This window comes from Camarhynchus parvulus, chromosome 1, assembly GCF_901933205.1.
Source record: "Camarhynchus parvulus chromosome 1, STF_HiC, whole genome shotgun sequence".
Taxonomy (NCBI): Eukaryota; Metazoa; Chordata; class Aves; order Passeriformes; family Thraupidae; genus Camarhynchus; species Camarhynchus parvulus.
This window is the reverse complement of record NC_044571.1, coordinates 8,833,937-8,857,791: the sequence shown is the minus strand read 5'-3', so window position 1 is coordinate 8,857,791 and position 23,855 is coordinate 8,833,937. Positions and strand designations below refer to the sequence as shown.

Genomic DNA, 23,855 nt, shown 5'->3' with positions numbered 1-23,855 from the left:
TAGGTGTATAGATGTGGCACTTGGGGACATGCTTTGGTGGTGAACTTGGCAGTGCTGAGTTAATGGTTGGACTTGATAATCTTAAAGGTCTCCTCCAACCTAAAGAATTCTGATTCTATATCATCCATTTCCAATACTGACCTGTAATAATAGCTGTATGTTCATCTCCACATGATATAAGTACAGGCTTGTCATTTTTGAACCAGAACTTGCTAGGAATATCTTCTGCAAATTTGCTTTTCCCGAATGTGAAAACAGCACCTGACTCTGAAACACAAAAATATGTCAGCTTTAGTGAAAGCAAATTTTGCCTCACATATTTTGAAATAGATATGCTCTATCAATGCTCTATCAACTCAGTGGCACATTTTATTTTCTTATCTTTCTCTTGCTTCTCTCAGCCTTCAAAACATGGGTTGGCAAAACTCTCATTTCACCCAAACAGGAGGAAGAACTTTCCTGTGTGAGTGGCAGAGCACTGGAACAGGCTGCCCAGAGAAGCTGTGGAGTCTCCACCTCTGGAGATATTCAAAACCTGCCTGGACACAATGCAGTGCAACCTCCTCTGGCTGAACCTGCTTTACCAAGAGGGTTGGACCAGATGGTCTCCAGAGATTTCTTCCAAGCCCAACCTTTCTGTGATTCAGTGGTAAGACCATGATCTAAAAAATCCAAAGAAAACCACCCCAAAATAAAGTCCAAGCAGCTCTTCAGGCTTTGTAGTCTGCTTGGTTTCTCAGTTCTTCACGGTCTCAAAAATCTTAGCAACATAGTTGCTAAACCACAAAATGTTACCTATTTGTTCAGCTTTTGGTTAGGCATGTGATTTGACAGAAAGTACCAATTCTACAGAAAAATACATGAACTTACAAGTTAAATAATTTGTCAAAACCCTTGCAGACAATGTCAGGTCAGATATAAAAGCTGACTTAGACCTCCTATTTTAAAATGTCAAAGCCTGTGCTATAAAACATAGATTGTTTAAAAACAAAACCAAGAATAAACCAAACCTTTTCCTTGTAAATTTTGTTAGCATGTAACACATGTTAGGAAATACACACAATAACAATAGACTGTTTCTGAAAATTATATTGAGACAACTTAGTGCATTAACTTTCAATGAAAACAATCTCATCAACAATATGCACCCTAACTCCAAAACCTAAAAGTTCTTTCTTAAACTGTATATTTGATTTGCATTTAAAATAATTATTTAATGCAAAAGCTTCCCCTATTTCCAAAGCTATTATATTATATATCAGATGGAACAGACATGTATACCTCACTAGATGTGTTTTTCCCTTTCACTCGCTCAACAAGCTTTGTGCAGACAAACTCAAGCCTTTTTAAAGAAAGAGTTTTTTTTCCTTATTTTACCTAGACACACCTACAACTACAGACAAGCTAAACAGCATCTAAAAATTCTGTTAGAAGTTTTCATCTCCAGCCGGACAGCCATGCACTTCTGAATTTTTTAGCAATCTCTTCAGCAGGTAGAGAGCTCTCTGGTTCATGTCTTTTCCCTTCAGGAGGGTTAACATGAAAACATTTTATGCCCTTTATTCAATGTATACAAAAAGCTGATACATTTTCCAATGCCTTTTGTATCTCATTCATTTGACTAAGCCACAACATCTCACAACTGGACACAACTACTGTGCCCTGTTCTGGGCTCCTCACTACAAATGAGACATGGAGCTCACAAAGTGGGTCCAGGGAGGGGCAACAATGATGTTTGGGGGACTGGAGCATCTCTCTCATGAGGAAAGGCTGAGGGATTTGGGCCTGTTCAGCCTCGAGAAGAGATGGCTTACAGGGAACCTTACTAATGTGTATAAATATCTAAACCCAAGGGGTGCCAAGAAGATGCAGCCAAGCTCTGCTCGGTGGTGCTGAGCAATAGGCCAAGAGGCAGTGGGCAGAAACTGATGCTCGGGAAGCTCCACTTGAACAAGAAGGAGAAATTCTTTCCTGTGCAGTGACCACGCGTGGTGTGGAGTCTCCCTCACCGGAGGTACCCCAGAACCATCTGGACACAATCCTGTGCCATGTGCTGTGGGATGACCCTGCTGGAGCAGGGAGCTGGGACCAGACAACCCGCGGCGGTCCCTTCCAGCCTGGCCCATTCTGTGCTTCAGCGCTGCCACCACTTTGAAAACTGAACCCACCAACTCGGCAAATTAAATCCCACAGGATATACACGAGGTGTTTGTTATCCCAGCAACGAGGCAACGTTTGAACATTACCCTGGGCCAAACCGCGACACAAACCAACCATTAATGCTCAGAATTACCCGCGCCCCCACCAGTGCCTGGCGCTGCCCGCCGCCCCCGCCGCTGACGGGGCTGCCCCGTCCGAGCTCCGGCGGCAGCGGACGCATTTCTCCCCAGACACCGCGAGGCGCCGGACCGGCGCGGGGCCCGGAGCCGGGGGAGCCCTGCGGGGGTGAGGCGGGCAGGGGCCGGCACAGGCAGACGCACCGTCCCCCCGGGTGCCTCCAGAAGCGGCCGCACTCACCGGGCACGGGCAGCTCCGTCCCCGCGGCGGGCGCGGCCATGGCGGCCGGGAGGAAGCCCCGCCGGGCCGGGGGCACCCGGCCGCGGGCAGCGCCGCCTGGCGGCCGGCGGGGGCGGCACCGGGCCCGGCCGGGCCCTGAGGGCGGGCGGACGGAAAGGCCTGGTGCAGGGCTGTGGGCACGGCATTGCAGGATGGGCTGTGCCGGGCCCGGCACAGGGCTGTGGGCACGGCATTGCAGAATGGGCTGTGCTGGGCACGGGGAAAGGCCTGGCACAGGGCTGTGGGTACAGTATCACCGCAGGATAGGCTGTGCTGGGCCTGGCACAGGGCTGTGTGCACGGCATTGCCACAGGACGGGCTGTGATGGGCAGGGAGAAAGGCCTGGCACAGGGCTGTGGGCATGTCATCACAGGATGGGCTGCACTGGAAACAACCTCTGGGATCACCGGGTACAACCTATGGCCAGCGCCACCTTGGCACTCAGTGCCACATCCAGTCTTTCCATAAAGACCTCCAGGGATGGTGGCTCCAGCATCTCTCTGAGCAGCTGGCAGTGGGGCGGCAGTGGGCACAGCACAGCACTCTGAGCTCCTGGGGAAAGCTTCTCTATGAAATTGACCCCCACAGTGCTCAGGTGGTACCCCTGAGGACCCCGGACCTTGTGTTGGCCACATTGATACTGGACCCAGGGCTGATGATCTCCTTTTCTTTCTCTTCCCACCTTTTTTTTTTTCTTTTATTCTTTTATTTCTCTTGCTACTAGGAGATGAGGAGCTAACTTATACCAATTAACATGCCATGTGTATAATTTACTAATAAAAATTTACTAATAAAACTTTGTAAGTTTTTTTGGACCATCTGACATTTGCTGTTCCTTTTCAGCCCCAGGCATCTGTAAATCTTGGCTGCTCCCTTCCTCTTAGGTGAGACTCATTCACAGGAGCTTGCTATGAAATTGGTCCATGTAGGATTTGGGATCAGGCAGCCTCTGTACAGGGGTGTGGTAGATTGGCCTTCACTGGACACCAGGTGCCCACCAAGACACTTCATCTCTACCCCTTCTCAGCTGGACAGAGGAGACAAGACAGGAAGCATAGGTTGAGAGAAAGCAGTTTCCTAAAGCAAAAATGAAAGGTTGCATGCACAAAAGCAAAGTAAAAAACCAAAAGATTTTTTTCTCTTCTTCCCATCAGCAAGTGATGTCCAGCCAACTACCAGGAAGCAGGACTTAAGCACCTCATCTTTGCTCCAGAAGGCACATATTGTAAAATAATGAATGTTCCCCCTTCTACCTCCCTGCCTTATCTTTTCTATCTGAGCTGGCATTACATGATCTAAAATATTCCTTTGGTTAATTTGGGTCAGCTGCCCTAACTGTGTCCCCCTCCCAAGATCTTGTCCACCACCAACCTATAGATGAGGGATGAGAAGATGGAGGAACAGCGTTGGTGCTGTGGCAGTGCTGCTCAGCAGTCCCCAAAACTCTTGGGGTGGCATCAGCACCTTTCCGGCTGCCAGTGCAGAGCCCAGCGCTGGCAGGGCTGCTGTGGGAAAATGAGCCCAGCTCAGCCAGACCCAGTCCAAGGTGTGACCTGACGAAGGCTGCAGGATGGGACTGGGGGCCTGGGGGCCTCGACCACATTTGCTTTGTCTGCTGTCGTTTCTCCTGGGCATGACTAGTGAAACAAGCTCAGTCCCAGGGGCTGGGCTTGAAAGTCATGGGAGTCATTTGCCAGAGGACAACCAAGAAGGAAACCATAGCCTGACATTCTTCTCTTTCTTCCCTTTCTTCTCTTTCTTCCCTTTCTTCTCTTCCATTCCCTCACACTCATTTCTTTAGGATTTTACTTCTGTTTGACATTTCCCCTGGCAACTGCTGCATTTCCCAAGCATCTCAGGGCTGGTTCAGCATGAGAGGTCTTGAGCAAATCCCACCAGGAGCTATCACCCTGTGTGATGTTTTCACAGCTGTCTTTCCCAGAAGTCAAACTTCTCTCTTGTATGTTTTAATTATAAGTTCCTTGCATTGTAATTTCAAGGTATCACCCTCTCTGACAGATATGCCATCACCTTGATTTACCCTAGTGTGTCTCTCCTTACAGGGAGGAGGAAATGAGAAAGTAATGGTCATATTTCAAAAGCACCTACAGTGTAGGTGGCATAAAATCTTATCTGACAATTATATTTGAAGGTAGAAACTTAAATTAAATCACTTTAGTATTTAGCAATTGACCTACTTCAGATTATACAGCAAGCAGTTTAGCCTAAGGAGGTAGGCAGGCTGCAATATTTCTGGGCCCCACGCTGTTTAACACTACCACAGCAGAACTGAAAACTTGGTCCAAAACGAAACCAAAAAAAACCAAAACCACACCCCCCAAACAAACAAACAAACAAACAAAACCACCAAAGGGAAAACCCAAACAAACAACAACAAAAAACCACCCAAACACCAGAAAAAAAAAACAAGCAGAAAAATAAACCACTAAAAAAAACCCAGGAAAATGTAGATTTCTTTGATGCAGACTACTTCATTATTGTGAGGGCCCCAAAAGCATGAATAAATCTTTATGCCCTGCCCAGTTCCTTAGCCAAGGACCCAGAACCCTCATTTAGGCTCAGCTCAGGGCCAGCAGTCCCTGCCTGCGCTGTGCTAAAGCCCCCATGGCCACAGTTCCATCCCTAGGGGGGCACCCTGCTCATGCTGATCCTGCAAGTCTTCTTTTGCCTTTTTCTATCAGCACATGCTCCTGTACAAATATTTGACCCAAAATAGCTATAAAATAGTATTGACACAGGTGTGATGTGACATGATGAGCCCACACAGAAGAACACAAACTGCAAGTGGTGCAATGGGCCCTGGGAGAAATCTTTGTATCTGTAGGGTTTGGCCAAAGAAAGGTTCAGGGTCAGCCCCAGCCTGGCCCAGCCCTGGCTGGAACAGCCAAAACAAGGACCTTGATTCTTGGTTTTCCCTCATTTGCACAGCAGCACAGCTCACTCTCTGCTTCCTACAACTTCCTTTCTCATAACTTTGTTTGTGGGTTAAGAGAAGTCTTAATGCAAACTGAAGATGCTGTTTAATAGGAGGAATTTCGTCAGTATTGCAAAACTAGCAGGGACCAGCAAGCAGCTGCTGCGACAGTTTTGGTGAGCTTATCCTTTAATTTTATCTGGTGTGTGGTGTTTGGTCAGAAACCTGGAGTCAAAAGCAGCGGAATCCTGTGAAGGAGTGAGTGTTATAGAGAAAGGCTCTGGGGGGCTTTTCCCTGCAATTTTAGTGTCCTTTTGCCTCATCAGGCAGCAAGGTCTGTGGCTTCAGGAGACTGGAGTATCATCGGTTTTTAGTGATTGTGAAGTACCATTAATTTCTTCTGTGGGATTTAGCTGCAAAGTCAGGAAGGAGTGTTTATTCTTGAGGTCAGTGTGTGCTGCAGGTACTGTAACCAGTAAATAAGTATCTGAATAAAGGTAATCTATCTGCATTTAGACATATATCATGGCCAGTTTGGGTGAGGAATTCTCTCCTTGAAGCAGCAAGGTGAATCTCTGCCTCATTATTTTGTGTCTGTATATACCCTAGAGGCATGCAGCAAAAGCATGATGTGATGGGAGATTCAAAGTCAAGCAGGCAGACCCGCCTCTGTGGCCTGGCTTTGGGTTCTTTCTGCACCCACATATCTGTGTCTGTCCCCCCAGTTTCAGGAAAGTTCCTGGACGACAGCGTTTCACTAAGCTGCTTCTCAGGTTTGTCACATCTCCAAAATCAGGTTAAAATTTTAGAGCTGAAAGTCAATTCTATGTTTTCTTATAGTTTTAGGTCAGCTTCAATAAGAATAGAATAGAAATACATAACAAATGATTAGTTCTAGAGAACAATATGCAGAAATTTCACAGTCACAGGAATCCTAATATGCAGTAAGTAATTTTCTTTATAATTTCTACATATTTACACCATATGAAAACCAAATGTTTTTCAAGTTCTATAATTTATTTGCTACAGATTTAAAGCAGTCCTAAAGGCTGGATGTTAAATTTCTTATGAATTTTGGATTTTTACTGCAGCCAGTTGGGAAATTTCTGCAGTTCACAGAGGTGGTGGAAAAGCAGGTTTGGAAAACAACTGTAGTAAAGCTGGTTTTCCAAGGAAGTAATCCAATTTGTTAAGTTCCACACACAGCATTGTTATTTTGGTGTTTTTTTTAACATTATAGCATAGCGTTGTCATAAGATATGACCACTGTCTGTGGGTATTCCCAGCTAAGCACACTGTGTTTGATGCTGCAGGATAACCTAATGTCTGTGAGTCTGTGCTAAGAGTCCAAAGTTGTGCTGTGCCTGCTCAGAAAGGAAGAAACCAAAACTGCTTGACCTTGCAATTCTGCCCGTTACATTTTAACTTTGGTATGTTGTCTCACGCTCCTTCTCTGGAATTAATTTTTCCACATCTGCCCCTCTTTCACATATGGATAACAGGGAAGGGAGCAAATTTCTTGGAGGTCATAGCAATAAAAAAGAATCCTCAAGAGGTCAGGAGCAGATCTGTAGTCCAACTTTCTGCTTGCAGCCTGTCAAACACCATTTGAGGGCAGCTATGCCCTTGCTTAGGCACCTCTTGAAAATACTTAAGGATGGTAATTCCAGATCTTCTCCAGTGACCAATTTAAATGCTTCACTATCTGCCAGTGGAGAAAATAGTGATGAATATTTCTCAGTCCACTTTTCAATCATGCCAGATGGTGAAACAAGAGCAATGAACGGAAGTTGTTGTTTGGCAAATTGAGATTAGATAATCTCTAAGTCCCTGGAAGGAATTGCAGGCTGAAATGAGAAAAACAAGGAGCAGCCCCAAAGCTGTTCTGGAAACAAGGAAGCAAAAGAGAGTAGGAAGCAGCAAGAAATTGCATAGATTTTAAAGCAGAACAAATTTGGGTTTTTCCCCACAAACAAGTTAAAAAAGCAAATCCCTGTTCTGAAAATTTAAAGTAATTAAAGAAGTCCCAATTATAAAACTATTTTCCTTTAGAATAAGCACAATGAAAATTAAAGCAAATCTCATGATTATAAACTGTTGGTATTTAAACTCTTGGTATTTAAGAGTGGATTTCAGTGGCTTATCTTGGTGGGCTGTTTCTCATGGTGTGGTAGAAACTACCTGACCCATGAAAGACCCTACGCTTGCTTCCATCTTCTTCCTCCCTCTGTTTTGAGCTGTGAGTGTGATTGAAAATGTCCAGCAGACAAACATTTCCCATCTGCTCTGGGAGCCCACAGGGCTTTGGGACCTTGTCACCTGCACCTGCACAGCTCCCTTGGGAGGCACAGCAGAAACAGCACCCCAGGAGCCTCAGTAATTCCCCTCTGTGATCCATGGCACACACTGCAATGGTCAGGAATTCCAGTTTCCAGCAAGGAAAAGATGTTCCTGCCCTCTAAGGCAAAGATCTGAAAGGGCTGAAACCCAAGTGGAGCAAGATTTCACAATGACATTTCACTGCCAGCCTTCATGATTTAACCCAGGGCTGTTTTAGCACATGGACTGGGGAAAAAAATCAGGGGCGGGTTTTTGGCTGGAGCTGCCATGGGTAAAGACAGATGCTGTGAAAGAAACAGCAGGTAAAGAAAGGCAGAAGAGAAAGGAGGACACAAAGAGCACTAAGCTGGGAACGTGGCACTCTGAAAACCAAAGCGGAACCTACTGAAAGGGAATGGGGCAGAAATAAAGAATTGGAAAGCTCTGAAATGGCTTAAACCCAAGCGGAACAAGAGCCCTGAGGGGCAGCCCTCATCCCTGGCCTGAGCTGCACATGGAGCCCCCTGCCCACAAGTCCCTGGCTGTGTCCATCTGGCCAATGCTTTGTGCCATGTTTAGCCCACCCTCCAAAGCCAGGGCTCTGCAATGAGGGGCTCAGGCTGTCATGTGGGATTGTGTCCAAAGCCTCATGGGGGTATATCTGGGCATATTTTCCTAGCTGTGGACTTCAGGGCTTGGCAATTAGCAGGCGCTGCATCTGAGCCTAGTCTCAATGGTGAGCTAAAGGGAAATATAAAACACAAACACAATTGGAAATAGAAAAGTATTAACTGCACTTGGTCCACTTCTTTGCACTGCTTTGGTCTCCATTTCATTAGATTAGTCTAAAAATTCTGTCTTTAAATAAATGCTTAGCTCATACCCTTCAAAACCTTAGCAAGAGCACAGTGTGGGCTGTGTAGAGCTAAGGAGGGCTGTAAGTACAGAGCCAGAAAAAGGGCTGAAGTGTCACACTTCCCTGTTAACCTTTAGCCTGTGAAACAGGGGTTGGACAAGACTTTCATTAAGATGCCTCATTTAATCTAGAGGAAATTTGATCATGTAACTTCTGTGGGTGATTATCAACATCCAATTTCATGTGATTCTGAAGTCCTAAATCTGGAGGGAGGCCAGAATACACTGAATAAACACCACATGTCCACAATGTCTCTTCTGTGGTACAGTAAGGCTGTTTTGTTGGGCTTTTTTTACCCTTTTCCCCAATGTAATGAAGAGATTTCATACACATATAAAGAAATGCCACTTTTGTGAGAGTGGGATTGGAACATGGCAAGTGTCTACTCAGGCACAAAGCAAAAAGAAGGGGGAAACAGCACCAAGATCCATTTCTGTTGTTCTGTTCCCAGAAAGGGCAGCTTTGGGGTCTGCACATAAGTAATTTTTCCAGGTTCTGAATGGCTTTATTCGACAGGCAGCATACAGTTTCCGCATCTCAGAAGACAGAAGAAATTACATCTAAAGTACATTTTATAACACAATTTGAAACATTGTTACAGTGGCCATGGATACAGTGCATAGTGGGATATGATGCCTGTCTGACAGGAGTTATTTAAACTAATTAACATAGTCCATCAGGATAATCCAGCTAGGTCATGTGAGAGGAGTGGGAGAGATTTCAGCTCACTGGCTTTAGCACTTATATAATTTAGCATTGAATGGCAAAAAAATGCACATTTTCTTCTCTTTTGGCACAGGTATGGGACACCAGCTCAGATGAATGTTGATCTGAAAGGTCGGGACCTCCTTACTCTACAGAACTACACAGTTGATGAACTGAAGTATTTGCTGTGGATGGCATCAGATTTGAAACAAAGGATAAAGCATGAAGGAGAGGTAAAATTATTTAACTGTCATTTAGGTCCCTCAGATGTTGAAATAAATACTGTTCTGAAGGGTATTGTGAAAAAGCCTTTCAGCTGTCTTGTCCTAATCAAAATCTCCTGAGGTCTTAAATACTGTAAATCATGCGCTGCAAATCAAAGAACCTTCCTGCAAAGTGTCCAGAGATATTCTTTAAACACTTCAGAGGACTTTGTGAGTGGAAAGGTTAAACAGATTTGTGCAGCTAGCTCCCTGTTGTCAGCTAACCCCATCCATCCACACATGGTGTACATGCAGTGCTAAATGTAGGAAACAAAGACACTTCCCTGCATGGGATTAAATTAGTATCTGAGTTCTCCTTAATGCTGGCTCAAATTGAGTGCCAAAATGCACTTGCTTTTGGGCCTAGAATTACTTCTTTGCCTTTAACCTTTCCACTGCTAGTAAATTTATTGAAGGGCAGGAGAACAAAACCACAGGTTAGAAACCCCACTTTTGCTACTTTTCTAATGGTGAGTTAAATTTTGCAAGAAGTATTTCATACTTTAAAGACTATAGCAATTATAAAATTGAAATAACTTCATTTTTCATGTTTCAGTATTTGCCTTTGATGCAAGGCAAATCTTTGGCCATGATTTTTGAGAAGAGGAGCACAAGAACAAGATTATCTGCAGAAACAGGTAGGTCTGAGCAATGGCACAGTGAGACTTTATATGAAACTGTATACATTGAGTATGTACTGAAAAACACTGCATAATTTTGCATTTAGCAATTTCTACTCAGGAGAAACCTAAACTTTGAAAACAAAAATAAAAGAATGGTGGCTGTTTGTGTTTCACCTTGCATATTAATTTCACAAGCATATGGCTTTCATCACTGAAATTTTGTCAAAATCTTCCAAAACATGGTAGATCAGAAATAAAGTAACAGGCAGAAATAAGCATTTCTGGTGCAAGCTCCCAGCTGTACTGGCAAGATGTACATTTCCTAACATCTACTTCAGTAAGCATCACAAATTTAATTTTTTGCAAGCTCTAATAAATATTTCTCTAATGTAATATGCATTACCATTGTTACATTTCAAAATACGTGCTTAGGCTGGGAATACAGTAATGTCTTGATATAAATTCAGGGGAAAAATTAACATGATTACCTACAGGGGAAGATAACTTGATGGAGACTCAAGGATATTAGCCTAATCATATCAGGCACTGGAACATTTTTCTTTTAGGTTACAGTCCTGAGACACTGAAGCATGTACCTATGGTATCTTTATTTACATGGTAGTTGTTCTGAATTCTTTGGCACTGCTGAAATAAATCACTCATCAATCAATCATTCATAGCAAGAAATAATTCTGAACTGGTGATGAAGCAAGGAAGAACTTGCTCTTCTCTCATTTAAGTTGACCCAGCATCCTTCACTTCTCTCTAGAGAAGGAACAGGAAACCTGTTGAGTATTCACATTTCTTTACAAGTTGTAAGAGAGAAGGTAAAAATAATGGAAGGAAGAAGCAGATACATTAATTCCAAGCATTTCTGAATTTGCCTTTGTATTGTCTGGCACAGCCATTTGCCTGCTGATCCTGCTCTTTAAGCAGACATGTTGTTGCTTTCTGTTTTCTCCTGATAATGAGGACTTACTAGTGTGCTTTCCCTCTTGGTAAAGACCACCCACCTTTTAATTCCTGAGTTTTTAGTCCAGTTTCTTGTTTCCTGCCATCCTGGTGTATGGCCAGGTAATGAAATCTCTGGATCTGTTTATCCTTCATTCTTCTGTATTCTGAGGGAAACACTGCTTAGTCCTTGGCTTTTGAAGGCTTATGGAAGGGGGAAGCTCAGGAAAGTTCAAATGAATTAACTTAAGGATGTGAGTTAATGCACATAAATTCATCCAAGGGAGAATTAAGCTCCAGTGAAATTTATTTTTGAGTGAGAGCTTCCACAAGAGAGTTTAATGCAGTTTAGCTTCTGTGCATTAACTTAACACCTTCAGTTAATTGGTCGTAAGTCTGTTAAGCCTAAGACTTTGCTTCAAAGGCAGACTCAAGTTTTTTCTGTCCACAAAAACTCTATACATTTCAGCTGCTTTTTTAACATAAATTATTCCCTCCTTGGAATTTCTAACTCAAAACAAATGTGGAGCCACATGTGTTCCTTTTAGCTAAACAAGATAATTTAATACCAATTTTCTAATGTCTAGTGAAAGTGGACAATTGCAGTGGATTGAAGTGTTTATTTATAAAGTTCCTGAGTTCATCTCAAATAGTTCTTCCCAAGAGTTGCCCCTTCAATAACTTGAGAGAGGTCACTTGTAGGGCAATGTCCTGGGGATGAGATTAATCTAAACAAACCTTGCAACCCTCAGGAACAGCTAAATCAGTACATTTCATTACAGAGCAGAGACCTGGAAAGCACTGATTAGAAAATCTTCCTTGTGCAGTGTCTAGGAGTTTGATGGGACATGCTAACATCGTGGAAGTCTTTTCAGAATTCCTGCTGTCCCTACACCTATAAAGAATGACTATTGAAAAAGAAATAAACAGCATGGTAAAAGTTGGAAGTAATCTCTGACGGTCATCTGGTCCAATCACCTGCTCAAGGAGGGTCTTCTAGAGCCAGTTGTCCAGGACCATGTCCAGAAAACTTTTGAATATCTCCAAGGATGAAGATGCCACAATCTTCTGTGGCAACCTATGCCATTGCTCAATCAGCTTTTCAGTAAATAGAATTGACTGTTTGAGGGATCTTCAGTTTGTGCCCATTGCATTATTGAAAAACACCTGGCTCTGTCTTCTTCGCCTCCTCCCTTCAGGTGTTTATATACATTAGCAAAATTCCCCCTGAACCTTCTGTTCTCTAGGCTGTGCTGTCCCAGCTCTCTCAGCTTTTCTTCTTGTCTTGGTTTGGAAAGACAGGAGTCTGCTAAGGAAGGCAGAAGCCTCCCCTAAAATGGAGAATGTACACCCTCCCCACCCCTCTGAATTGTATAAATTTTAAATTAAGTGGCCCTCAGGCAAAAAAGATGGGAGCAGGAAATCACAGTTCTTTAATAGGGAAGAAAATAAAAGGATAAAATAAAACAATGCAGTCCACTAGAACAACACTGACAGAGTCAGAACCCAACCTGACACCCTGTGGGTCAGGGTGTTGGTAGCAGTCCCATTGGACATGTGGCTGCAGCCCTCCTGCAGTGTCAGGGGTGGTTCTGTTGGAGCAGGGATCCTGTAGAAAAGGGTGTAGTGCTCCTCCAAAGATTCAGTGGAAGAAGAGTCAGCTTCTGTTCCTCTGGGGTATCCAGTGGAGAAGCCATGCAGTTATTCCAGAACCTCCGGACTATATCCAGGTAGGAATGCTTGGCTCCTCCCTGTGGGCAGAGCATCTCACAGTGGGATGTTATAGTTCTTATCAACCATGCAGTGACATTCAATAGTCTGTTATCAGCAGATGCCCCCTCCCGAGGGAGGTGTGAACGTGGTCACTCAAAGAGAGAGATAAGGCAAACTGCCCACTTGACAAAAGACAATTGCCATACAGATGGTGATAGAATACATCTTGCCTTGCAATCTGGAACACTTCTCACATGAAATATGCTTCAGTCCCTCAGCCATCTTTGTGACTCTTTGTTAGCATGGACATCCCTACTGTATCCCATATGACAACGTTTCTCATACTGAGGACCCCAAATCCAGACTCTCGAGGTCACCAGTGCTGTATAAAGAGGAAAGAACATTTCCCTCCACCTCCTGGCAGCATTTGTCTGGTGCTGCCAGGAGGTGGAGGGAAATGATCTTTCCCACCATTCACCACCCTTGCTGGAAAGGTACACTGCTGGATCATGTACAATTTGCTGTCCACCAGGACTCCCAAGTCCTATTCTGCCAGGCTGCTCCCTAGATGGGAGGTCCCCATCATGTCCTGGTGCAGGGGCTGTTCTTCCTCAGGTGCAGGACTTTGCATCTCTCCTTGCTGAACTTCATGGGGCTCCTGTCAGACCATTTTCCAGCCTGTCAAGATCCCTCTGGGCAGCAGCATGACCCTATGAAGTACCAGCCACCCCTCCCAGTTTTGTGTCATCAGCAGAGTTGCTGAAACCACACTGGGTCATAGAGACCCTTAGCACAAGTGTTAAACAGGACTGGACACAAATGGACCCTGGGGGTACTGCTGGTCACTGGCCCCCAACTGGAGTTTTTGCTGGTGGCCACCACTCTCAGGCCTGGCCATCTGGACAGTTCTGAGCCCATCCCATGCTCTGCTTATCCATCCAGGCATCCTCAGTTTGGCTAGGAGGATCTCATGGGAGCCACTGTCAATGGACACCATGAAGTCCAGGCAGACAAAACCCACTGCCCTCCCGTCATCTACCAGGCCAGTCATAGAATCACAGGGATTGATCAGGCTGCTCAAACATGACTTCCTCTTGGTGAAACCATGCTGACTATTCCTGACAATTTTCTTGTCCTTAATCTGCCTAGAAGTGGTTTCCAGGATTAGGTGCGTCATCACTTTCCCACAGATTGAGGTGAGGCAGCTTAGCCTGTATTCTCTGGGTTCTCCTTGCCCTTTAACTTAGGTGTGACCTTTTCGCATTTCTCACAGTTGTCCAGATCAATTGAAGATTATCAAAACAGTAAATTATGATGCATTGTAATAGATCAGTTGATATTTAAAGTATTCCAACATCCTGTTTCTCTGAACTGTTTTATTCTAATGACATTGCAACTGTACTGAATAATATACTTCTCTTTGGGGTGCAATCCATTGCCTCTTTAATCTTGTCCTAATGTGTATTTCTGAAACCCATACAATTTTACTATTTCTAAGATAAGTAGTGATGTTGTAAGTTTAATGCAGAACTAGAAGTAACTTCCATAGAGTAGTGGCAAAGGAAATCCAGTTTTGTAAGCCTAGGAGATTTATTTCTATCACTGGCTATTTTATTGGAAAATGTGACATATCTGCTATTACACTGGAAAATGTCAGCTCTTCACAGCCAGAATCCCATACCCATTCTGCATAAAATTTTGTGTACTTTTTTGAAAACAGAACTATTCACATGGTCATATATTACTTGTAAAATAAACATCCTCAGGCATGGCACAAGTTGAGTGCCCTGTTTTTGTTATAGCTTTGGTGTAAAATAATCTGATTGTCACTGTTGCTCTTAAAATATACAGCTGCAGTTATGTTTCAGTGAATAAGTCATAAATAAATCCAACCATTTCACAGACACTGAATGCAGACTATATTTCACAGGGCAGGTAGGAAAGCTCAGCCTAACTTCTCTCGATGTGCACTAGAATATACAAGATCTTAACAGCCTTAGGGGGGTTCAGTGCCACTGGCTTTAGTGGAATTACTCCCAACTCACTCCTCCTACACAGTAGGGTGAGAGGAACATGATGGCCATGCCTGAAGACTGCTACACAGAGTCACAGAAATAATTGCATCATAGCATATGAACTAAAGTGAGGATGATATTACATGGTACAGGGCCTGTTTTCTGTTGGAGTGTCTAAGTATTATTTAACTTGGCCTCATTACAGAGGGCCCAAATGCACCCTTAGTTTGCTCTTCACTTAAAAGAGTAGCTTAAAAATAACTTTAAAAAACTGCTTATCAGTTTTTAGCTTCTGCTTTAAGAATGTTCTGCAATTGCTGCCTAGGAGAGTTCTTTGTTATCAGTCTAAATGGAAAAATACTTTCTATTTTGTAAGTCCAGGCAGGCAATGAGGAAATTAATAAATGCAAATCCATATGTCTAGAAATTCAGAAAAAAATTCTTCCTTTGAGTCTGGGAAGATGACTGTGTGTCTCCTGGTGCCAGCCCCAGAACTGTGTAGCCAACCTGGGTACTACAGGATTCATTTTGTCCCTCTTGCCCCATGCAGCAGGGACAGCCTGGGATGAAGATTTAACTCATGTCCTGTCTGAAAGAATCTGCATAAGTGGGGTCAATAATGTGCCACAGCCTGAGGCTTGAAACTGTGTATTTTGAAAACTAACAGTAGTGAGAATTGTGGACAGGAGGTAATAATCTAATCTGGATTTGCAGTATGAACATGTAGTAGTTTACTGAAGATACCACAATTCATATAAATATTTAGCATGTGGCCTTGGATAAGACCAGGTTGTGACAACAAAGGATTAGATCTCCCAGTTTAACACAGCACTCCAATGTTTATTTGCTGAATTGGTGCCTGCATACCTTCAAAAGCCACCATTTTTTTTCATTTTCTACTGGCAGTCTGGATGAAAGAATCTGAAAAAGATTCTGTCTCTGTAACTATATACAAAGCTAGAGCACAAAGCTCTTGTATTTCCAGATGGAAAGTTTTGTATGGAAATATGTTCCCAGGCCCTGCACAGATGGCCAGTTCATGAGCAGAAAGCCCAACACATCAGGGCTCTGCCATGTACACAGACTCCAGGTGGCAGCTCTGACTGGGCTGTCTGATGTCTGGCAATTCTGAATGAATGTTCAGATTCCAGTTTTTTTACCTGGGCATCATTTCTAGAAAACAGAACATGTCCATTGGAGCATGCCTGGACTGCAAATCATCTACCAAAGTGTACGCATTTAGAATCCTAAAATGCAGAGCTGCTGTATTGTGTGGAAATTGCATGAATAAATAACTGACATAATTATAAATTACTCCAAAAAAATCCACAAGAATTTGGGAAGGAAAAGTTACTACCAATGACAGTTCATCCTTGAGGTCCTCACTTAAAATTTTGCACTGAGTAAACAGGCTGTAATGTGTAGTTTGTATACACTGTCCTTTAAATACAGTGTTTGTGTCTGAGCTGCAGAGGGGAGGTGAAAAAAGTAATAGTAGAATAAATGGTGCTTCATTCTTAAAAGTTTGCTCTGTGTGACTTGCAATATTGTTGAGATTTGGAGCAATCCTTAATGAAAACAACAAGCAATTTAAGAGGGCCCGTTCCATAAAATGAGTGTACACTGGCTAGGGGAGCAGAAATTTGCCCTTTATGTGGGACCTGGAGCATCATTACTTCTAATCTGACATTTAAGGAAATTGAGGCAGTCCAAACACAATGATTTTCTGGTATTGTTTTTATCTATTGTATTTTAAACTCCAGAGGCTGGCTGAACTGATGCAAAGCAGAAGACCTCCCCTCATCCCTGCTGCTGGCAGGAGATGCAAGTTAGTAAGAGTTGCTCCATGTAAGGAGCCCAGTTGTGGGGCCCAGACCTGCTGCCTGTACCTGCTGGTTTTATCTGTGAAAGGTTTCAATGTTCAGTCCTGGATTAATCCTCTTTTAAAGAGTAGCTGTGGGACAAAGTTTTTAATCCATGGCAGCCCTGTACAACCACCGTGCTGAAGCTGCAATGCGGGATCTGTCAGCAGTGCCATCTAATGGCCGCAGCCAGCTTGAGCAGCTTTTGACCTTTTCTTCTAGTTTTTTCTTCCTTTTCCACTCTTTCTCTCTCTCTTTTTAATTTTTTTTTTTCTAACAGCACGAAATTCATCAGCATCTCCATGACATCACATTTTGGTAAAGTGGGGGTCTCTACTGTGCTGTGCGCAGCCTTTCTCTTCCTGGCAATATAAATATAAAGATGGGCTGCTTTCTAGATTTTTGTCACAATAAAAGACCCATGCCCCCACAGTGTTGTCTCAACAAGGCTGGTTTGTCCATGCAAAGATTCTCTGGAAATTTCCTCCATCAGAAATGCTAGTGGCAGGGCAGGATCTGCCTGCAGAAAATTTCTGCAATGGAAGGGAGTTGTTCTTATCACACAGAAAATGCCTTACAGGGCTACATACAGCCCAGTTCAAATCCTACATTTTGTACATCCCCAGCTGTGGGATCCTGTTCCCCATGCTAGGATTATGCTAAACCATCTGTGGCAATTCATAAAACAGCCCCATCAGGGCCCATCCTCACAATGTGTGGGAGGGATGTAAATTGTCCCATGAGGGACTTTACACTCAGATTCAGTGGAAAAAGGCTTCAGACCTAAACCAGGCAAAGACAAAGAGACTCAGATGTTGATGAAAGGAAGATATTTCCTCCCCTGTGTCGGATGGTTGCTTGTGATAACTTTCTACTGGTGGTGCCATTAAAGTAAAGCAGCAGAGAGCCTGAGAGTTGCCTTTAACATGTAATTTGTCTTCATCCAAAACACTGTTCAGACACCTTTGAAGTTCCCCAAAGTGTTTTCTGTTCTTAAATGATGCTCAAATCTTTCCATGGTTTCCCGCTCAGGAGTGGATTTTACTCTTCATATCTAATCTATCCAGTTCTTTGGACCTCTGTGCAAATTCCTCATTATTAAGGTAGAGAGATGCTGGCAGGGCCTGAGACCTTTCCTCTTCTCTCTCACACATTATTATTTTTAGGGCACTTGGTTATTTGAGACCAAATTGAGGTTTGTTACAGTGTGTGAGGAGGGTTTTCTGTCTGAGTGACTTTACATGAAAGGCAATGTTGATCCTTGCAAGGATGTGGAAGCGCACCAGGTGACTCGGATGGTCCTTCTAGGATGCAAAGCCCCATGAAGCAGAAATGCAGCATGATGAATGGATTACCTGCCTCTGAACAGGGAGCAACAGTGGAGCTTGTGGCAATATGTAGCCCTGGAGCTTGAATCACTGTTCTTGTGATTACAGATAGGAACTCATGGCTAAGGATTTCAGTAACAAATACATTTGAGTGGGTTTATTCCAAAGCACATTTATTTGACATTTTGTGTGTCAAATGCTAATAATTTTAACATTTTGATGTCCTGCTGAATTCTACTTCTATTTTTGAAAATGTATTTTCTATCAAGAAGATTTTGAATCCTGGCTGTAAATATGAGGTGCTGGTGTTTAGTTTCTCCTTCCTTTTTTAAATTTTTCCTTGCTGTAGGATTTGCTCTCCTTGGAGGACATCCTTCCTTCCTTACAACGCAAGATATACATCTGGGCACTAATGAGAGTCTCACAGATACAGCAAGGTTGGTAAAATGTCACTTGATTGATCACTGCATTTGGTTGTTGATTGGGCTGACACCTGTCTTACAGAATTTCGGAAGCTGATATTTTCTTTCTGGAAAATGTCAGAAACTAGTCCAAATATCTTAAATATTTACAGATCAGCTCAGAGAATCTGTAGCTCAGTAAAACTTTATTGCATCCTGTCAAGCTATCCTACACTTCCCACACTGTGGTGTTTGTGAGGTCCCCAGGTGAAGAGATGAGAATCTGACTTCACGTTCTCAGAAGGCTGATATTATATTATATTATATTATATTATATTATATTATATTATATTATATTATATTATATTATATTATATTATATTATATTATATTATATTATATTATATTATATTATATTATATTATATTATATTATATTATATTATATTATATTATATTATATTATATTATATTATATTATATTATATTATATTATATTATATTTATGCTATACTAAAACTATACTAAAGAATAGAAAGGATACAGACAGAAGGCTTAACAAGAATGATAATGAAAGCTCGTGACTGACTCCTCAGAGTCTGACACAGCTGATGGTGATTGGTCATTAATTAAAAACAATTCACATGAAACCAATCAATATGCACCTGTTGGTAAACAACCTCCAGATCACATTCCAAAGCAGCCAAACACAGGAGAAGTGAATCAGATAATTATTATTTACATTTTTCTCTGAGGCTTCTCAGCTTCCCAGAAGAAGAAGTCCTGGTGAAGGGATTTTTCAGAAAATATCACAGTGACGCCACACTGAGAATTATTTTGGCATATAGAGTGTTAATTAGAGTTACATTTACAAATGGAACAATTTTGTGGACCTCAGTAATCATGTAATTCCACTGATGATAGCACATATATTCTAACAAGACTCAAACCTTGTGGTTCTGCTGCCCTAGGAGCAAAATCAAAAAGCAAAGACACAATTTATGCAAGTTAGGCCAGCTGCTGGTAGTCCTCAGCCTGCTGAAGTAGTGTCCCTGCAGTGACAGGGTGGCACTGAGGGCCTTTCTGATCCCCTCATTTCAGCAGCATGAAGCTGGACCAGCACTTTGTAGCCAGTTTCAGAATTTCTGTACCCACCTTCCCAGCTGTACCCACTGCCAGGACTGCTGTGGAGGCTGAGCTGTGGCTCCCTTCCCTCATGGCATCCCTGGAAAATGTCAGTCATGCCCAGTCCCACATGCAGGGGTGGGGAGCAGCCTGTCTCCATTGCTGTGGCAGGGAGGACCTGAGCTCAGAGGTTTTCTACAGCCTCTGATGTTGCAAAAAGCTGGCAGAACATGAGGTCATGTGTTGCAGGTGCTCCTGCTGTTTTCCATGGCACTCCAGCTATTAAAGCTTCATCCAGCCTTAGCATTATCCTGCTTTCTAGGCAGCCCTTTTGCAGCCTGAGGTCGATTCAGTCAGGCCCAGCTGTTGGAAGGTTAGCAATGTCTGGGGGGTCCTTTTTGTTCTGGTGAAAGATATGCAGTGTCAAGGTCATCAGGCTCGATTCAAAATGTGCAAATCAGGCAGATGAGTTCCATTGCCTTTGCTGAATACCACAGTTCTCTTGCTGAATACCACTGTTTGAGAACTGTGTTGCTGTTCTCTGTGATGAAACCCAACAAAAATTAAATAAAAAAGATCAAACATTTGAACATTTAAAAATTTCTTTCCTTGTTCTTTTTTACTACTGAAATGGAAGACATATGGTGTTGATAGTAGAAAGTAAAAATCTCAGTCTCTTGAGGCCTGAAGTACATAACTCTGCTAGATATATAAATCTGCCAGAATCAAAGTGAGCTGCAACAACAGAATCATAGAATATTTTGGGTTGGAAGAGACTTTAAGTATAATCTTGTTCCAACCCTCCTGTCATGGACAAGGACACTTTTCACAAGAACAGGTCATTCAGAGTCCCATCCAGCCTGGCCTTGAACACAGCCAGGGATGGGGCATCCACAGCTTCTCTGGGCAGCCTGTGCCAGGCCCTCACCATCCTCACAGTCAAGAATTTTTTCCTAATATCATCTAAACCTGTCAGTTTGAAGCCCCTAAATAGTCCCTTTCCATCTTTTCTGTGGGCTCTGTTCAGGTATTGGAAGGCTGCAATTAGGTCAGTTCTCTTTTCCAGGCTGAGTAATGCCACTTCTCTCAGCCTTTCCTTGTAGGCAAGGTGCTCCCTCCCTCTGATCACCTTGCAGCCCTCATCTGCACTACTGCAAAGCTTGCTGTGAACTCCAGCAGCCAAACCTGCAGGAAGGACAAGGATGAAGTCAGGGCCCTTCCAAAGCACTTCCCTGTAATAATCTCTGCAAGCATTGTCCCACCAGCCATGCAGGACTGTCACCTGCAGCCTCTCTGCCAGTCAGATGCCACCCTACAGCAAATCTGACACAAAACCAAATATGCTTAATATAGGCTAGTTTTCATTTCTTCTTCTTCCTAAATGTGCAGTAAAGGGACATTAAGTCTTTTGTTTACATTAAATATTTTGTTTACATTAAATATTTTGTCCTGAATGGCCTTTGTTTGCACAAGCAAAAAAAGGAAAAAGGCAGACAAAAACTACAAGAAACAAGGCAATAAATAGAAGCAAGTAAGTCGTCCAGCCATTCTGAAGGCATCCCCATTCTGTGGATAAAGTTCCTACAATATCCACTTCCCAAACAAACCTTCAGCCCCCTTTTCTCTGTCACTGCTTGCTCTTCCAGGACAATTTATGACTCTTACCTGAGGATTTTGCTCCTCTGCTCAGTCACAGCTCTCACTTCCAGGTTTTCTCAAACCCTGTCCCAGTAAAGAGTCCCAGTGTTCTGCTCCACTCCTACTGTCATTAGCAGAAATACTACTGACTGCATAATCAAGGCTGAGTAGTTTACCCAAAAGAACAACTGGAGTGTTAATTCCTTGGTGCGTCTTGTGAATGAAAGATGACATCCCAACCTCATTCAGATAATGTAAGAACAGAAAAAGAATGCCTGCAGTAGACCCAGAGGGTATGTCAAATATTTACAGGCATGTGTCTGGGGCTCTGAAGGCTTTTGAAGTACTTGAGATTGAGACTTAAAGCAAAAGGGGCACAGATCCATAAAAGTCACAGGTTTTATTAGAACTGCTGCAGGTAAGGGTTGAAAGCATGGCTGCTGTGAACATATTTTTAGTGACTTATTACCTGCTCATAAATCAGTTTCTCCATGCTTCACAAGACATTTACATTTATGCTGACACTGTGGCAAAAAGTTACGGCCCATTAAGGAGCTCTGAGCCTTTCAGTGCTGTTTAACATGTCTGATCTATCACCTGAAATGAAATATAAGTACTGTGTCTGGATTTCCCACTGCAGAGCAGTTCCACTGGGCATCACTAAAGCTCAGTGGCCATCAGGTTCAGTGGCAGCCCTGAAGAGCTCATAGGGTGATTTAACCACTGGAATTATTAGGGCATTAATCTCTGCATTTATGGGGAACGGGTTTATTTTGCTAAGAACACATCCATTGTCTGTCCCTGTGAGACCATGAGTGAAAGTGAAGTAGTTTTGTGAGAAGTTTAAAGCTTTTGAATGGATATAAACTGTCAAAACAAAAGCAAAACTACCTTGCATAGCAGTATTCTATACAAAACATATGCAAATGCCTCATTTTCAAATTCAAATGTCTGCCATACCAAAAAGGCATACTCTGTGTTTCATTTTGGATTCCTCAGAGGATACAGTTGAGGAAGAAAAATGCAGGTTTTCTCTGTAGAAATAAAAATTACTTTGAAAAGAGAGATATGCAACATTTTAATGTACTCAGTGTTCCAATATAACATATTGCCAGGCTCTGGGATTTTGAAGTTGATAGTCTCATGGTTTTGAAATGGAATGAAAAGAGAGAAAGACCTAGTAGTTGATAAAATAAGAACATTAAATGTAGTCACCTGATGAACTTGTACTTACAGCCCTCAGCTTCCAAAACTTCACCTTTGATAAGACTCCTATATATTCAGGACTTTTTTTTTCCTATGCAATTCCAGCCTTACACAGTTTCCTTTAAACTGATTAAATTACTGGAGACTTAATCATCCCTCTGTAATCATAGACCTCCAGGTGAGGGTTATTTGTGGGTTTTCCCCCCTAGGTTTGGTTTTATTTTGGTTTCACAAAGAATAAAGCCAGTTTACAGCTGATTTTCCTACTTTAAAACATGACATAGAAATGCTGGCAGAAGGACTGCCTGATGTCCTGCTGGTAGGTGTTTAATAAATCTGATATCTACTTCCAACAGACTAAAGATGAAAATCCAGCAGTTTTCACTAGTTGTTGATTATGACTGAATTTTCCCTAATGACATACCCTATGATTCAACCATCTTCTTTAATTTCTTGATCAGCTGTGTCAAATAGAAATCAGCTGAGCTGACATCCAAAAAAAAAAAAGCTAAAAGGAAAATGAGCAATTTCCCATTGTGATCGTCCCTTTCCTTGACTGTTGGGGACTGGCTGTGCCTTGTTTAGGGAGTCCACCAGTAAGAGGGCTAACAAAAGGAACCATGCATCACATCCCTGATGACCAGCTCAGAACAAAACAGGTTTCCCCCTGAGAAAGGAGCTGGTGAGCTGAGAAGAAATAATGGCACCAACAGTAACTGTTCCAGTACTTTGTAATCAGTAAATACCTTGTTCAGTCCCTCCTTTTCATTTGTAGCTTCTATTGACAGTCTTTTCTTCAGAGAGAGCTCTACAAGGCAATCTTGTAACATTTTATAAGAGCTTTGCTTGTGTGAGGAATGGCTGGTGTCAGTAGAAAATTCTTATAACTGACTTCATCAGGAGCCCTTGATGATGATGGTACTAACAGGCTTATTTCCACAAGAGCAGATGCAATAATTTGTCATGGCTAATCAGGGAGGCAGATACTGCAAGGATTTATTCCACATTTTTCTAATTCAGTCCGCCCTTGTTTTGTTTTAAGGTCCTATTTCAGATAACATGAAAACACACAAAACGCTACTTCAAAGTCAGGCTTCAGGGCCTGATTAAAACACAGAAATGCAGAGAAATTAAGAGCTCCAATCCATATTTAATTTATCTAAAAAATTCAGAGTATACTATGCTAATCCCTGTGTCTTTCACACTTCAGCAAATGAAGTTAATGCCAGAGTGGTACAGGGGCTTCTGCAACCCCTCCCTTGTTCTGAGTCTGAAATTTGGGCATTACTTGAATGCTGAT

The 23,855-nt window shown here is 42.7% G+C and overlaps 2 protein-coding genes across 2 annotated transcripts in view; one reads left to right on the top strand and one right to left on the bottom strand.

Moving 5' to 3' along the window:
- The window catches only part of RPGR (retinitis pigmentosa GTPase regulator), a 53,742-nt gene extending 51,147 nt beyond the window's left edge, over positions 1-2,595 (bottom strand). The window contains exons 1-2 of the mRNA XM_030950351.1: positions 2,518-2,595; positions 142-267 (exon numbers count right to left, since the gene is read on the bottom strand). Of these exons, the coding sequence (XP_030806211.1) occupies positions 142-267; positions 2,518-2,557 (166 nt within the window). The 5' untranslated portion in view covers positions 2,558-2,595. The remainder of the gene's footprint in view (positions 1-141; positions 268-2,517) is intronic.
- The window catches only part of OTC (ornithine carbamoyltransferase), a 34,262-nt gene continuing 12,455 nt past the window's right edge, over positions 2,049-23,855 (top strand). The window contains 5 exon segments of the mRNA XM_030950363.1: positions 2,049-2,154; positions 4,081-4,102; positions 9,526-9,664; positions 10,251-10,332; positions 18,536-18,623. Coding sequence (XP_030806223.1) covers positions 2,049-2,154; positions 4,081-4,102; positions 9,526-9,664; positions 10,251-10,332; positions 18,536-18,623 — 437 coding nt within the window.